We start from the raw sequence: 16093 nt of genomic DNA on the forward strand, positions 1-16093 counted from the left end.
CCATGGTCAACCAAATTACACTCTTCCAAAGTATCTCTGGAAGACTGCATGGAATGAGTCGGCATGTCATTCACGCCCTCATTATAACCAACCATGGAACACTACAAACCCCATTCAGATCTTTCATGCCCTTCCATGTAAGATGTTTATCCTTCCACTTCGGCTCGCCACTACATACCAATAAATCTCCAAAGGTTATCTTGCCCTTTTCCCACAAAGACATCGATGAAGTTGACAATTTTATCTCTGAGTGACAAAGCTATCTCCTTTTTCAATACAAAATTAGGCCACCAGAACGCCCGTCGCTATGAAAAACTAATTTATGATCCATCTTGAGTCTTCTGTGCATACACTCCGCAGGATAATCATCAAGATGTGTTTTCATCAAAAACATAATATCCGTGCTCCTTCGCTTTTGTACTGCCACAAGTGCTCGTATTGCCACAGCTTACTGCAAACCGCGGCAATTCCAACTTAAGATTTTCATGGTGACACGATTTAGCCTCCAATGAAGACGGCGTGCACCTAGTGATCGGTGACGAACCAAACTCTAGTTGACGTAGCCACCGAAGGACAGCAGATCCCAGCTTTTTTAATGGTGATTTGACGTTAGTGGTGATTTGACGGAAGAACTGTGAGTCAACGAAGCTGCCGGGGGACATCAAACCCTAGCTTTCTTTGCTAGGGGACTAAAACCTGCGGAGGGAGCACCTCGTCAGTACATGAAGCAAGGCTCACGAGAATGACAAAGGGCCAGCAGCGGCGACGCACCAGCCCTAAAGCGCGAGGAAGACTGCCTCCAAGAAAAACGGCATAATCCAAGAAATTAGAGACTTCAACACACACGGGTATCCCTTTCTGTATCTAAAAATATTTGTAGTTAGAGAAAACTAGCCTGGTTCTTTCCAACTATAAGTATATTTACATACAGAGAAAGTATCTTAACACATGACGTGACACTGAGAAGAATTCAACCCTTCCATAATAATGATCTCTATTTTTCTACAGACAACATACAAATTTAGGGTGGGTTATGACCAACCTATGGCCCACAAGTCAATTTGTCAGAAGAAAAAATGCCCAACAATTCAGAAAAATCTTACTTATGCGCCCATGCAGTCAAACACGGCAGACAATATTCAGAAATTACTAAAGAACCACGCTAGGTGTTTAGCGAGCTGCCTGATGCCATATAACAAATTAAAATGGTAGAACCTACTTATTTCAACAACATATCACTGACAGAAACATTTAGGATAGAAGAATGCACCTTTTACCAGACAGAAACATTCTTGATACTTTTTCCACTAGTCAATATGACAGCTTATACAGAGTACAGTAAGGCTACAAAGAGAGAATTCTCAGGCGAAGATATCAGCACATATGATTGCTACAGCAAGGGCGGTGATAAATTACAGTTCGGATGTCATCCGTTAAGGAAAAAAAAGGAGGGAAAACTTCTTTTCCGGGTGAGAAATAACACCAAACACTGACACCGACCATGCCCAGTGCAGGCAGATTCTAATCTTTTAACTCTATCTTTCGGTAAGATAACCGAGGAAGGTAGCCCAGTACCATAGTTGCATAATACACAGGGCAGATGCGACATACAGCCGCGAGCTCAGATGCTTGCCATCGCCTATGATTCCTTTCCATGGCACCCTTGGTGCAAAGGCCCCAATGCTTTGACACGAGGGGTCATGGCAAGCAATTGACGCTCTCCATAAGCAATGAGCCCATTGAGGGCAGCTGCATCATCATCATATTGAACTTGTATTTTCAGGTCAATCTTATTGAGAGGGTTTCCAGTCATACTGGATATTATTGAAGCTATTTGCGGCTCTAAGTCCACCCAGCAGCTGATTTCCTATGTCATGCTGTTGCTGGTGCTGCTGGTGCTGCTGGTGTTGCTGCTGCTGCTGCTGCTGGCCCAACTGTGATAGGTCATGTGCACTGTGATGCATCCCCATCCTGCCATTCATTGCCATTGCATTGCCATTCATTGTCATTGCATTGTTTGCCATTGCCATTCTCAGACTAGCTGCACTATTTGATCCAAATCCACCCATGGCCCCAAATCCCATTCCTCCCACTCCTGAGTGATTTGAGACCGCATTACCAACTAAGCAGTTAACCCCATTAATACCAGGAGCAAGTCCGTTTGGTCTCTTCATGTCATTTGCTCCATGGCCAACACCATTCATTTGTGATGACATCATCTCTTGCAAGATTCTCTGTACCGAGCTTTGGGAATCACTTGGCTCAGGTTCCTGAGCCCGAGTTGCAGGTGGCTGCATTGGAGTCAAGTTTGATGATGATACTGCTGGCGAACTGAGTTGGTTTGTGTTCTGAGGGGCAGGCATCATGTTGTTATTGGACGATGTGGGCACCTGGGAAGAGAAAGAGGGAGACGGATTTGACTGCAATGAATTTGTAGAGTTCACCTTGGGAATCACACCATCATCCCCATTGTTATACAGACCATTTACGTTGCTCATTGAATGATCTTGTCTAGAAGAATTCACTGAACCTTGGAGGAGCCCAACAACAGATGGCGAGGGTGCAGATGTAGAGGGTGCACATGTCAAAGAATTATTTGATGTCACATCTGCATTGGCAGAGGCAGAAGCCTGCACACCAGCCATAGGTGCAGAATTTTGGCCACTTTGGTTTGAACTCTGGGGAACAGATTGCTGCTCTTCAGGCTGTTGCTGATGTTGTTGATTAGGGTTAATACCTGATGGAGTTCTCCGAGGAAAGTTGTGAAGGCTATCTGAAATAGAAATAACAGCAAGTGTTACATGTGGACAAACAAACATAAATTAGCAAATAGAAGGCCATAATATGACTAGAAATCACAAGCTGTTGAATGGCAATACCAACATGCTACTGTGTTTCATGAACGGGAACTAAATCAGCAGGAACCAGGCAACTCAGTTCCCCAGCCATCCCCATGAGGATCAGGTGCAAGCACCAACAGTCTAGGAGTATTAAGAGGCTGCTTCCTACCAGAGATGCATTGTCAACTTTAGTTTATGGCAATCAGGTGATTACAGATTCCTTGCCTACGGTAGTGGTTGGAAACTTGAAATCAACAGCCACGTATGTCCGGCCCTCTCCTACAGTTCGGACTTTTGGATGAGTTGGTGCTTTATGACGTGGGCAGCGGAAGCGGGGGCAGGCCGCAATTAATTATTGCATTAACTGGGTTTTGAACCCTGAACCTCTTGGTTGCAAGTTATGCACCTAACCAGTTCACCCATCAGTCCAAACTGATGGAACGAGACGGGCAATATACTCCAACACAGCACTCATCAAGAGGCTGCGACGAGAGACCATCCTGCCACCAAGAGGCTGGCCCACCACCGCCGATGGTGGTGATGGATGGCAGCTTGATGCCTGTCACTGTGGATTTGGGATTTCTTCATGCCGCATGTTGATGTACTTGGGGATATTTTATTCGTTATGCTCAGGGAGTTATGGGTCAATACTGAATAGGATGTTTATGAGCCATAGAGATGGTATTATGGATTAATTGGGAAGGTTAAAGGGTCCAAAGACAGGGGATAGAGAGCCCTCGACCTCTCTCGTCCCTGATATGGAAGAGAGGCTCCGAGCCTTGATAAGTTTTGCTATCTTATTGATTGATCCAGCATTTACAATGCCAGCTTGCTTTGTCAGAAGCCTTGACTGTACTAGACTCCTTGATCAACCAAACTGGACTTTAACTCAACTGGATGCATATGGAATAGACTAACCAACTCGAACTCTTGTCTATAACTAGTGTGGTTGTCCCTATGAAGTAGGTGGACCTGCTAGTACCATACAAGACTCTTCCTAAACATCTCAACTCCTAATGACTGTCCTATACCTTCCTTAATTGCTTGGTTTCGTACAGCTGGCTTACCAACCACAATTCTTCTGCACGTATAATGATGTGATTGGCATAAAGCCCACCATCTTTGTTACCGCTCAGTACTCTCTCATGCCCAGGTCACCAAACACACACTTATACCCAGGCTAATCCAGTTAACAGGTCAAGGCAAAATAATCAACATCACGGGCTGAAGGCAGGCACCACTCTTTCCCACGCATACCAGCCAAACTAGCCCTTTATAGTGATTGATGGAACAACAGCAGCATGAAACGATAGTTACAGTGTTTTCTCACCAAAACCGAATGTCCCCCTACCTTACAGGTACCCTAAGGTATTTAAGAGGCATGACTACACACGTACAAAAAGTACCGCAAGGAAACTTGACTAAATAAATTGTCGTAATTAAAAATAGAGCCCAAAGAACACTAATTCAGTTGTTGAGAGTGCAGAGTGGTATGTGGGAGTTTGCGATATCCTGATAATATGAGATGAGATTAATCAACACGGTAAAATGATTAAGATGTCATACCGATTGGTCCGGATCCAGTCTGCCTGCTATAGTCAATCAGATCTTTCATGCAGTTTACCACCTCCGCAATCTGACAGTATCAACATTTTGCATGAAAATAGTATGAGCTTATGGTCAGAAAAAAAAAGTGCATACTTCTGAAACAATTTAACGCCACCTTAAATTAATACAAGCTTAGAAAATATAACACGTGAATGGAAACTACGTCAGATCAGAGTGTACCTGAAGGCAGCGGACATATCGTTTTGTATATCCTAAATCATTTACCAAAGGCACCTCCAAGGCTTTAGCAAGTTGGCGGGCACATAAAACAAACCTGATTGTACAAGATTGCAATATAAGTATATAGCATGAACTCAAAAAGTACAATGAAAATGGATGGAGTTGGTGAAAGGTAAAAGATACTCAAAGAAACAGTCAGCAAGGAAAGTAAGAACAATGTGATTTAGGTGCTACCCTGAAGAACACATTGTTAAACATCATAATTTTTATCATTGACGAGTCATAACAACAGAAGCAAATGATACCAAGCAAAGAAGATCAAGACAGTGCAAGCACTGTGCATATAAGGTTATATTTGCTGACAAACATTTTGTGCTTCTAGAACAACACGAACAGGCGTTCTGTTGCCAACTGGCAGAACTTGGAAATTAAAACATAACTTTATGTTGCCAGGGGCTAACAATATACATGTGAAAGCATCTGCTTGCCACCACATAATATAATAGTTACTGAAACCAGATCAGCCAATTACAGTGAGGCTTCCGGTCCACTCATTCACTGATCTAACATTGTAGTTTGCTGGTTGAACTTAGTTGCCAGGGGCTAACAATATACGTGTGAAAGCATCTGCTTGCCACCACATAATATAATAGTTACTGGAACCAGATCAGCCAATTACAGTGAGGCTTCCGGTCCACTCGTCCGCTGATCTAACATTGTAGTTTGCTGGTTGAACTTAGTTTAGCACACATAGTAAGACCTAACATGTCCCCTTGGCACAAGACCAAGCCAATGGTGGACAGGCTAGCACTGTTTATTTTGGACACCAAATTATAACGTCTCGAATTTGAACCACACCCCTCATCAATTATTGTACATATGTGAGCGTCAACCGATTTACCCCAGTTAGACTAGGCCAGGCTCTACCTCCAGGTGTTTTCTGGCTAAACTATCAGTCTGGTTTCAATAATACAGCATAATATCCGGTACCTTGCACGTAGTCCAATTTCTCCACTTGCCAAAAATGAGATTTTTTATTCATGGCAACTGGATTTTTCTCAATCTGTTCTACATTCCAAGAATTCTTGTGATTTTCAACAAGAATCCCATTTTCAATGCATTAATAACCAGGTTTTTTTTAGAAAAGGAGGATTACCTCCGGCCTCTGCATCAGCACGATGCATAAGGCCCCTTTATTAATAAAAAGGCAAACAAAACGTGGTTCCACATAGTCTCCGAAAAATCAATGTAAATGCAAAGGTAAAGCAAAAAGTGCCACAACCGACAAAATAGGCCTAGATGTCTACTCATCTATCCTATTACTGGACTGCCATCCAAACCGGTTGAAGATATCCCGCGCTACCGTCAATTAAGATCTGGCCCGTTACAGGTTATAAAGATATACGTGAAAAGAGCATGCCTACCAGAACTGGGCATCGACCAGTTGGCTAGCTTGAGCAGGCTGAAATGCTTGCAGCCCACCGACCTGCGTTCGAGGCTTAGCCTCCGCTGGTTGTGCTCGCCTTTCTTAAAAGAAAATGCCACCAAGCGCTAGTCCTAGTTGGTTGAGTTTTTTTAGACGCTACTCCCTCCGATCCAAAAATTAAGTGTCGTGGAGTATTTTGGATCGGAGGGAGTACCTTTTTAGGGAATAAATGCACAACCAGTAAGCACAAGTACAGTAATGACCATGCCCTGACAGCATAAGCTCTTCAGTGAGTTGGTTGGTATGTTGTATTGTCATTGATGTACTAAGTTCAAGACTCGGCATGCCCATTTTATTATTAAAACGGTGGTGCTTATGCAATTAAAATAAGCATGTACTTGCAATTCCAGCACCTTCTGGAATGCTGCCTGAACTGAACTTGTGTCTTAAGGGAACATCACCATATCTAATCTACATATAGGGCTGAAGATGACCCTAAGCTTGAATAAAATGCATGTAGTAAGAGGGTTGGTCAGTGCATGAAACTTAGCTATAATTAATGGCCCAAAGGATGGCAAAGCCTTTGAGGCTCAATGCAATGCATTGCTTGATTCCCTTCCACATTTATCTCTCCTAACCCTCCACACATTACACACATTGGAATGGGAAGACACATGTGCACATTATTGTAGTTTCCGCTATAGTTGAAATACATCCTTTATGAGTGAAAGCCTGAGGGCATGTGAGCTGAATAAATAACCAGAATATTTTAGCTTCACATGTCATATATTTTACTCATGGATTACACTCTGTAATGATGTACGATGATCTAATGCCTTTTAACAGAACGGATCGCTTGTGAGGCTAGAACTATGCATCACATTCGGAGTTCCTTAGGAATAGATTAAATGAATTTTCCATGAGAAACATTGCATAATAAAAATCACTCTACTTGGTATGGAAGCACCATGTGCGACCCAAGACCTTGTATCAATTTTCTTGTTAATAATTTCCTAAAAAGGTTTCGAGGTGTTAGCAGTTATGAAAGTTCTTTTGCTACTTAAGATGGAAAGCTCGATCCACAGATTTGGTAGTAGAATATTTCATACAATGGCAAGAAGATAGAATAGCACTTTGATTTACTTCTTGACTGCTGAATTGAGAACGACGGGCTCCTTATACAAAGGTGCTCAACTTAAACGGCAGACTATTTAGTAGGAAACTAAAAGGATAGCAACTAACTAAAAGGAAATATCTAATATAGAAATGAATCATGATAATCCCTAATGTGGTGTTTCTAGCTTTCTACATTATGGCCTGATTTATTGCTGCTGTGTTAGACGGGCCCAGGTGCAGATAACTATTTGCTCATACAGTTGACATCCCATCATTGAGCTGTGGTGGTGGCCATGGTTTAAACCCTAGGTAACCCCTCCATCGCATTAAGCAAAAGAATGCACATAATTAGAAACTCTTTCTTGACAAATGAAAATAAAGAATAACTAATATACTCCCTCCTTCCCAAAATAAGTGACTCAACTTTGTACTAACTCTAGTACAAAGTTAGTACAAAGTCGAGTCACTTATTTTGGGACAGAGGGAATAGAAAATAATCAGAATGACCAATCATTCCGTTCCTGCCATATGCGATTTTCAGCCAGACGAGGCCCATGTGTACATGATAAGGGTGATTGTAGCACCACGCTATAGCATGTAGGTTTGCTGCAGTCGTCCTCCCTTTTCAAACAACACTTGGATCATGGGCGCTCATCGCCAAGACTGATGTTAATTACTAACTCATTTGCTTTTGCAAGGCTCACTCGGGCACACTTAACTAGCCATGTGCCCATTTGGCAAGAGGAACTTATTTGACAACTTCTGTAAACCCTTGGACCCTGAGACAAGCTTGCACACAGCACTAGCATTTTCATCCTGTTTTGCTTAAAACAGTAAATCCAATTGGTTTTGTTTGATCATAAAGGGTCGTATGTTAAAAACCAAGTTAACTACAGCGGTCGTACAATACTGAATGGCTCAGAGGAGTTATCACATGTATACATCTAGTGCTATGGGCTAAATAGTAAAGAGGTAGCCCAGTCCGTGTATAGCATGGGTCTTAAATCTTAATAGGCCATTAGCAATTAGGAATCACGTATGTTTGGAGTTAGACATAAGTTACTAGGGAAAATTAAGCAATGAAATAAATGTAAGTCCTCTAAGCCTCTGAGACACTCATCAACTTCAGGGACAAGCAATGCCGGGGGATTGTTGAGAGCAAGTGCATTATGCCTGTTTTCGGACCTTTACCCTACCCACATTATCTTGTTTTGGACTAAGGTCCATATTATCTTGGCTCTCATCTTCCCATTACGGCCAATGCATCTAAAACAACACAATGTGGAAACTAGCTCCACCCTACAATTGGCTCCTTTACAGGGAAGGCAAATAATAAATTTCAACAGAACAGACATGTATACATGAGGAAAAGAAGTGAACAAACTACTGACAAAAATATAATAGATAGCACCAGCATCAGTATGGCTAAACTAAATGATAAGAGAATATGTAAATCTGAATTCAGGGAAGAACTTCAGATGAAAAATATTAAGCACATCAGAGCCGATCTCCTTACGAGTTGCAATTATTCTGCATGTCCTGGGTCGTTAAACTCGTTGAACTTTGAGCAGCAGCCTGGTATTTTTGTACTGCCGTGCCAAGCTGACTAACCTGAAATAAACATCAAAGTGCAAAAATATATCAGGTGTTCGATCCAAATTGAATACAAATAACAAGATCCCTGACCTGTGAATAAAACTATGTATATACATTAAAAGTCTTCATACCTGAGGTATTATTGATCTCCGCGGAATCAGTTCCTCATGGCGCCTAGCACAGAACTCCCAAGATGCAATCTTCAATAAAAGGAAATGGTACAGGATTGTGTAATATGTTAGTCCAAAAGGCACAACTTATTAAGAATAATATCATAAAAAGAACCGATATAATGACAGGAAGAACAAAGTACAAAATTGAACAACAATACCTTGAGGTCTGGATTGAAAACTATCCTTAGATGCCCCTCACGTACCACGCGCAATTGATCAAAGACACTTTCCTGAATAGCTTTTGCATAATCCAAAATAATCTGTCCAGATGCATTCTGGGATTCACGTGGCATATCGATATATAATAGTTCTTCCAATGTACCACTCGCATATTTGATTTGGCATAGTCGAGGTAAGACCTCTACTGTTGTCTCTGTAAAGGTAAGAATGTAAGATCAAACTTAGAAACACGAGTAAGAGAGGAAGATGCACAAAATTAAATGATGCTTACCAAAGCCCCGGCCAGGCTTTCGGTTGCATATTTCGCAGTGCCAGACATCCTGCAGGTGCAAAGCCATAAGGAAAGTTATAAATGAGAATTTACAAGGCAAATTATACTAAAAACACTATGTGTTACTCCAAATTATCTAAGGCTCTGACTAACTAATAGAGCTGAATTTACTTGCATAAAACAAATATAGGTAGATACATATTATTTTTAGCAGTTGGAGAAAGACACCACCTGAGGGAAAACTCCAGTAGTTTGACGACCACTTCCATAGAGAGATACACACCACCTCTTTTTAGCAGTTGGAGCAAAATACTCATTGACAAAGTTTCTCCAGTACTCAATATTGTTATCCTGCATCAAAAGGAATGGGTAGATGCCCTAAGTTGTAAGCACATGTCTTCTGCTTGGAACATATGAAGTTACTCATTTGAAACAAACAACAAAATCTTTTACCTGTGGTCTGTTCTGCTGATGATACATGTAATGGGTCAATCTTTTTGCACAGGTACCTGGCTCATAAGGAGCCAGCTTTCCTGGGGTTCTCATGTTTAGACTCTGTTGACGAAGTAATTGCTGCTGATGCTGCTGCTGCTGCTGCTGCTGCTGCTGCTGCTGCTGTTGCTGCTGCTGCTGCTGCTGCTGCTGTTGTAATTGGTTTCTCTGTAAAGGCATGTTCTTTAGAATCTGTTGGTGTTGCTGCTGATGCTGCTGCATATGCAAAAGACGCTGCTGTTGCAAGAGGTTCAGCTGGGCAGCCGCAGCAGCTTGAGGATTCTGCTTCGTGAGTTGCAACAAATGGTTATGGTGCTGTTGTTGTTGCTGCTGCTGCTGCAAGAACGCTGATGGGTCCGAACTCGACTGCTCCATCTTGACTCCTCCCAAACCCCTCAACGCCTGCAACTGCTGCGGCTCAAATTTTACATTTCCAGCATTGCGCATCATCTGGGCTGGGCCGTTCTGGTCAGGCAGTCCTATCTGCTGTTCTAATTTGACTCCACCAATGCTGCCGCCATTCTCCAACTTCACCTTAGCTTGCGACTGTGGCTGCTGTGACGACAACTGCTGCTGGTTGTAAGACATCGGTAGTTGATGCTGTTGCTCCTGCTGGTGCTGCAAATCCTGCGCGTCCATCTGCTGCTGCTGCTGCTGCAGGATATCTGAACCTAGGTGATTGCCCAAACTAACCTGCGAGGAGGATGGGAACGACATGGGATCGGATCCTCCCGTGCCAATAAAATCACCAGCGCCATCAAGCCCCCCTCTCTGCTGAAGGGTATTCATCGGAAGCCCACCGTTTGGCATTTGTCCTGGACTTGGAACAGGGCTCCCGTTTCCAAACGATGACCGGTTGAGCAGGGAGGAGACATTAGAGGTTGCTCCCAGCAAGCCATTTCCCCCGAACTGAGTCCGCGGGGAGACAAGAGATGAGAAGGGGGACTGCGACTGAAGCATGCCGCCACCCCCACCCATTCCCTGTTGGCCACCACTGAGCAGGCTAGAACTTGTCCGGAGAAGTGAGGCACCGCCTACTGGCTGGCCAGGCCCCATTGGGTTCGGCGGCCCTGACGATACCATCGTTGCAGGCAATGGGAGAGCTACCAACTCAGCAGAAACTAGTCCAAGATCGAGAGCGCCACCAGTCACCTGGCCATACTTTCAGCACGGAACGGCCGCAAGATCCGCCAAAATTGAGCAGGAACAAGGCAGCAAACCCTGAAAACAAGCAGAGACTCCAGCTTTAGGACACAGGCATTGGATCTAGAGTGGTATCTCCAGCACAAATCTACTGAACACCAATCCCCACCACCTGAAATCAACTTAGAAACAACACAAACGAGCATCCAAAGCAAACTTGTACTCCTCAAAGCCGCCACGACGAAAGCAAAATATCTGCACCAAATCCAACCCGAAAAAAAAAAAACCGAGCACAGCAGCAGACACGAGCAGAATTAAGCAACCCCGAACTCCCCGACTAGATCGCAGCTTCCGAGCCCAAACACGCAAAATGAGAAAGAAAGGAAAAAAAAAATCAAGGAGCAGCAGCATCAACAGCGACCCCGTCACCGAAAACCCGCCGAGCGAAACACGCCGGAACCCGACGCCACTCACCGCCGCGACCAGCCAGCAAAATCCAGTCCGCCGCGAATCCGGCGATCCAGAGCTCGAGCCGGCGCCAAATCGCGCGGCGAAGGCCCGCAGGGATGCGTCGTCGGCCGCCGGCGCCGCGCACTGCCGCGAGGAGCAGCACTGCCACCGCCGCGCCGGATAAGCTCCGCTCCGGCTAGCTAGGGTTTAGGCCCCCCCGCCGCGCTGCCGGTCGGAGGGAGATAACAGCGGGATAAAAAAAAAATCAGTTCGTTCGTTAAAAAAAATCTTTCCCTCTCGTCCCTGTGTGCGAGCGACGGGATTTGGGTCTGTGGACTGGAGGAGGGAGGGAGGAGGCCAAACGAGGAGGAGGAGGAGGAGGAGGAGGAGAGAGAAAGCGAAACGAAACAGGAGAGAGAGAGGGGGGGGAGGAGGCGGAAGCGGAAAATTCTGAGGCTTTGTCCTTGCGGACGTCAAAATTCCCATTCGATTTGATTAAGATCCGGGGGGCGCGACCTCGAGGATCCTGCGCTCCGGTCGCCGACGGGCGGGGCCGGCGCCGCGCGGGCCCCGCGGGGCGGTGGGAGGGTGGGCGCGTGGGTTCGGTGGGGCGGGGTCTGATTAGGATGGTGTGTTTTCTCTTTCTGTTGGGGTGTTTTGTTTTCTCGGTTTTGGTTGTGGGACTGGGATGATGCGCTGCTGAGGTTAAAAGAAGTCAATGGAGCGCGTGCTCCGTGCCCGTGCCATGGCCAACGGTGTGGCACCCGCCCGGGGATATCCCTCCCCCTCCTCCTCTTGTCACGCACGTTGTGATGAAAACGCAGGTGGGGCTTTAGTAAACTCCGAGTCAGACTGACTTTAGTATACTCTATCTATCTAGGTCCACTTTTTTCTAGTCCATCTATCTAGTAATAGTAATACCAACAGTAAATAAAAGCATATAAACAATGCGGAGGTTTTTAGAGCTGTCATTCATGTAGGAAAAATTATTGATGAAGTTTATGTTTTGTTCGACATTTCGTTGCAGAAAAGATGGATGTCTTGTGTGATGTGTTTCTAAAACCATTCCACTGCAACGTTTGAAATTAATATGAACATTTCGCGCGCCGAAAAGATGCTTTTAGTTGCACCATATGTCTTACATGATGTGTGTTTTCAAAATTAGTAGTGGTTTATATAATGTTTGAAATCAGTACGAACATTTCACATGAGGAAAAATTGCTTTTAGTTGCACCACATGTCTTACGTGATGTGTGTTTCTAGAATTAGCATTAGTTTCTATAACCATCAAAATCAATACAAACATTGCGTCCCCAGAAAAGATTCTTTTACTTGCAACATTTGTCTTTAGGTAACGTGTGTTTTTTAAATTATCGTTAGTTCTTATGACGTCCGGAATTATTACGAATATTTCACACGCGGATAAATGTTATTTAGTTATACAATATGTCTTATGTGGTGTTTGTTTCTTAAATTAGTGTTAGTTCCCACCGCATTCAAATTCATACGAATGTCTCGCATGCATAAAAGATTCTTTTAGTTGCTACATTTGTTATATGTGGAGTGCATTTCGTAAATTAGTATTAGTTTTAGCAATGTTCAAATTAATACAAAAAAATCGCTCGCAGAACAGATGTTTTTAGGTGCTTCATCTGTCTTACGTAGCGTGTGTATTTTAGGTTATTACTAGTTATGATAACATTCAAGATTATTACGAACATTTCGCACACAGAAAATATGCTTTTAATTGCTCCATTTGTCTTGCCCTTGTGTTGTCCACACACGTGGCATCCGTCGGAGCCGCACGATAACCCTTCCCCAGCCCCTACCTCCTTCACCTGAAGTGGTATGTGGTGGCGGGAGCTCACGTTGCTGCTCGTCTTCCCCCTCCCATTGGCTCGCGGAGATATCATCACCTTTACCTTGTTTGTATCGGCACCGACACGCCCTGGCTTCCTTGCGGCTGTGATGCTCCCTCGCACTCGTCATTTGGTTCTCGCCCCCTCGTGGGCCGTTCCAGTGCTCGTCTTGGGCCAACAGGGTCCAGCCTTCTTGCCCATGTGGCGTTATTCTCCAGCACCACCGCCTCCGGGGGCTTCCTCCGGCATTGATGTCGCGTGTCCACGGGCCTGATATTCGGATTTGGCCATGCTGATGGTGGCCATCGCATGTCTGGTGTTCCCTATTGTGCTCTAGCCAACTCCACGTCATGGGGTATATATGGTGGCCTAGCTAGGTGGGTCATAGTTATCTCGTGTAGGCCAGCCCAACTTGCGACAACCCATGATGTGAGCAGACGAAGCCCATGCACAGATATGGAGGTGCCACACTACTAGAAAGACGAAAATAATTCACGCCCAAAGAATATCATCACCGACGCGCTTACGACCCTTCAATGGTTTTGTGTGAGTGATGTTAGTGACATCACATACAAGCTGGTTGACCAATCAATGATGTGTATAATAGTGATGGTTCAGCCAATCAATGTTGACTATCTTAAGGGCATGCAAAAAACATAGCATCACTAACCGACAGTCCTTATGAAACTGATCCATGATGTTTGAGTGGGGACTGGCTACCTAGCCTGCTGGACTTCTTCCAACCCCTTGTCGCACTATACCATACACAATCATATGTATATATTTTCATATTATAAACGGAAAAAATGTATCATAACTACATGGGTCCATATCGTCACATACATGCATGTATAGTAGATCAACGCTGCACAAATAAATGTCAACGTTCATCAACGATGCAGGTAAAAAGAAAGTATATATTTGTACCTTATTGGTCTTGTGGAACGAAACATTTGAAGGTAAGACATCGTGTAAATTTCATTAAAGTAAATCATTTTTTTTATTTGACAACATAAGACATCACTACAATTTATGCATCGTGCACTAACTACAAAGTGCGCTTATGAGTTTTGATAGTGCACTTTCTTCGAGTTTAGAGGGAGTTCTTTGCTAATTCACCATGGGATCGGACTTGGTACTCGATGGCTCCTTCACCGAGAAAATGGTCGATTGGCAACATATGGGTCTTTGGCCAAAGAGATGGCCCCTTTAGCGACTGGCGCTGTTGTTTGAGAAGTAGCACCGGGGGCCATAGTGTTCACTAGAGGCTTCTCTCAAAATAGCAAGTATTACGGTGGGTGAACAATTTAGTGTCGAGCAATTGATAGAACCGCACAAAGTCATGACTATATCTAAGGCAATGATCATACATATAGGCATCACGTCCGAGACAAGTAGACCAATACTTTCTGCATCTACTACTATTACTCCACACATCGACCGCTATCCAGCATGCATCTAGTGTATTGAGTTCATGACGAACAGAGTAACGCCTTAAGCAAGATGACATGATGTAGAGGGATAATCTCAAACCAGTGATGAAAACCCCATCTTTTTATCCTTGATGGCAACAACACGATGCGTGCCTCGCTACCCCTTCTGTCACTGGGTGAGGTCACCGCACGGTATGAACCCAAAACCAAGCACTTCTCCCATTGCAAGAATCATATATCTAGTTGGCCAAACAAAACCCACAACTCGAAGATAATTACAAGGATATGAAATCATGCATAAGAGAGATCAGAAGAAACTCAAATAAGATTCATAGATAATCTGATCATAAATCCACAATTCATCGGATCTCGACAAACACACCGCAAAAGAAGATTACATCGGATAGATCTCCATGAAGATCATGGAGAACTTTGTATTGAAGATCCAAGAGAGAGAAGAAGCCATCTAGCTACTAGCTATGGACCCGTAGGTCTATGGTGAACTACTCACGCATCATCGGAGAGGTCATGGTGTTGATGAACAAGCCCTCCGTATCCGAATCCCCCCTCCGGCAGGGCACCAGAACGTGCCCCAGATGGGATCTTGCGGAGACAGAAGCTTGCGGCGGCGGAAAAGTACTTTCGATTATCTCCTGATTTTTTATGGAATTTTAGAGAATATATAGGCGCAAAACCTAGGGCAAAGGAGGCTCATGGAGCCCACAAGCCAGGGGCGCAGGCCCCCCTGGCAGTGCCATGAGGGCTTGTGGGGTCCCTGGTGGCCCCTGCCCTGATTCTCCGGCTTCCCGATCTTTTTCTGTTCCGTAAAAAATCTTTTTGGTAGTTTCATTCCGTTTGGACTCCGTTCAAAATCCTCCTCTGAAAGGGGTCAAAAACATGGAAAAAACAGGAACTGGCACTTGGCACTGAGTTAATAAGTTAGTCCCAAAAAATATATAAAAGGCATGCAAAACATCCAAAGTTCGACAAGATAATAGCATAAAACCATCAAAAATTATAGATACGTTGGAGACATATCAAGCATCCCCAAGCTTAACTCCTGCTCGTCCTCGAGTAGGGAAGTGATAAAGACTGAATTTTTAATCTAGAATGCTACCTAGCATAGTTGTCATTTGCAACTTCTTTCACATGACATGAATGTTCAGATCCGTAAGATTCGAAACAATAGTTTGCTATTGACGTGAAAACAATAATACTTCAAGCAAACTAGCAAGGTAATCATGAACTTTCAAAATAACAAGGCCAATGAAATTTATCCCTACAAAATCATATAGTCTGGCTATGCTCCATCATCCTCACACAACT

At 44.0% G+C, this 16093-nt stretch overlaps 1 protein-coding gene across 1 annotated transcript; it reads right to left on the minus strand.

Moving 5' to 3' along the window:
- Positions 1-1271: 1271 nt before the first annotated feature.
- LOC123447893 (transcriptional corepressor SEUSS-like) lies at positions 1272-11905 on the minus strand. Its single transcript, XM_045124609.1, has 10 exons — positions 11500-11905; positions 9844-11103; positions 9622-9741; positions 9391-9439; positions 9098-9312; positions 8898-8966; positions 8687-8781; positions 4629-4722; positions 4407-4476; positions 1272-2773 (listed from the first exon to the last, which is right to left on the minus strand). Exons 2-10 carry the CDS (start codon positions 10963-10965, stop codon positions 1791-1793), a joined length of 2817 nt encoding a protein of 938 aa, XP_044980544.1. The 5' UTR covers positions 10966-11103; positions 11500-11905; the 3' UTR covers positions 1272-1790.
- Between the last annotated feature and the right edge of the window lie 4188 nt (positions 11906-16093).

Source organism: Hordeum vulgare, chromosome 4H (assembly GCF_904849725.1).
Source record: "Hordeum vulgare subsp. vulgare chromosome 4H, MorexV3_pseudomolecules_assembly, whole genome shotgun sequence".
In the NCBI taxonomy this organism is placed as follows: Eukaryota; Viridiplantae; Streptophyta; class Magnoliopsida; order Poales; family Poaceae; genus Hordeum; species Hordeum vulgare.

What these genes read in the sequence shown, in the direction of transcription:
- LOC123447893 (XM_045124609.1), bottom strand. Translation starts at nt 10,965, where the DNA reads ATGGTATCGTCAGGGCCGCCGAACCCAATGGGGCCTGGCCAGCCAGTA. An exon ending in TTTTCAATCCAGACCTCAAG is followed by an intron (nt 8,967 to 9,097) that starts GTATTGTTGTTC and finishes CTTTTATTGAAG; the next exon opens with ATTGCATCTTGGGAGTTCTG. An exon ending in GATATGTCCGCTGCCTTCAG is followed by an intron (nt 4,477 to 4,628) that starts GTACACTCTGAT and finishes TGATACTGTCAG; the next exon opens with ATTGCGGAGGTGGTAAACTG.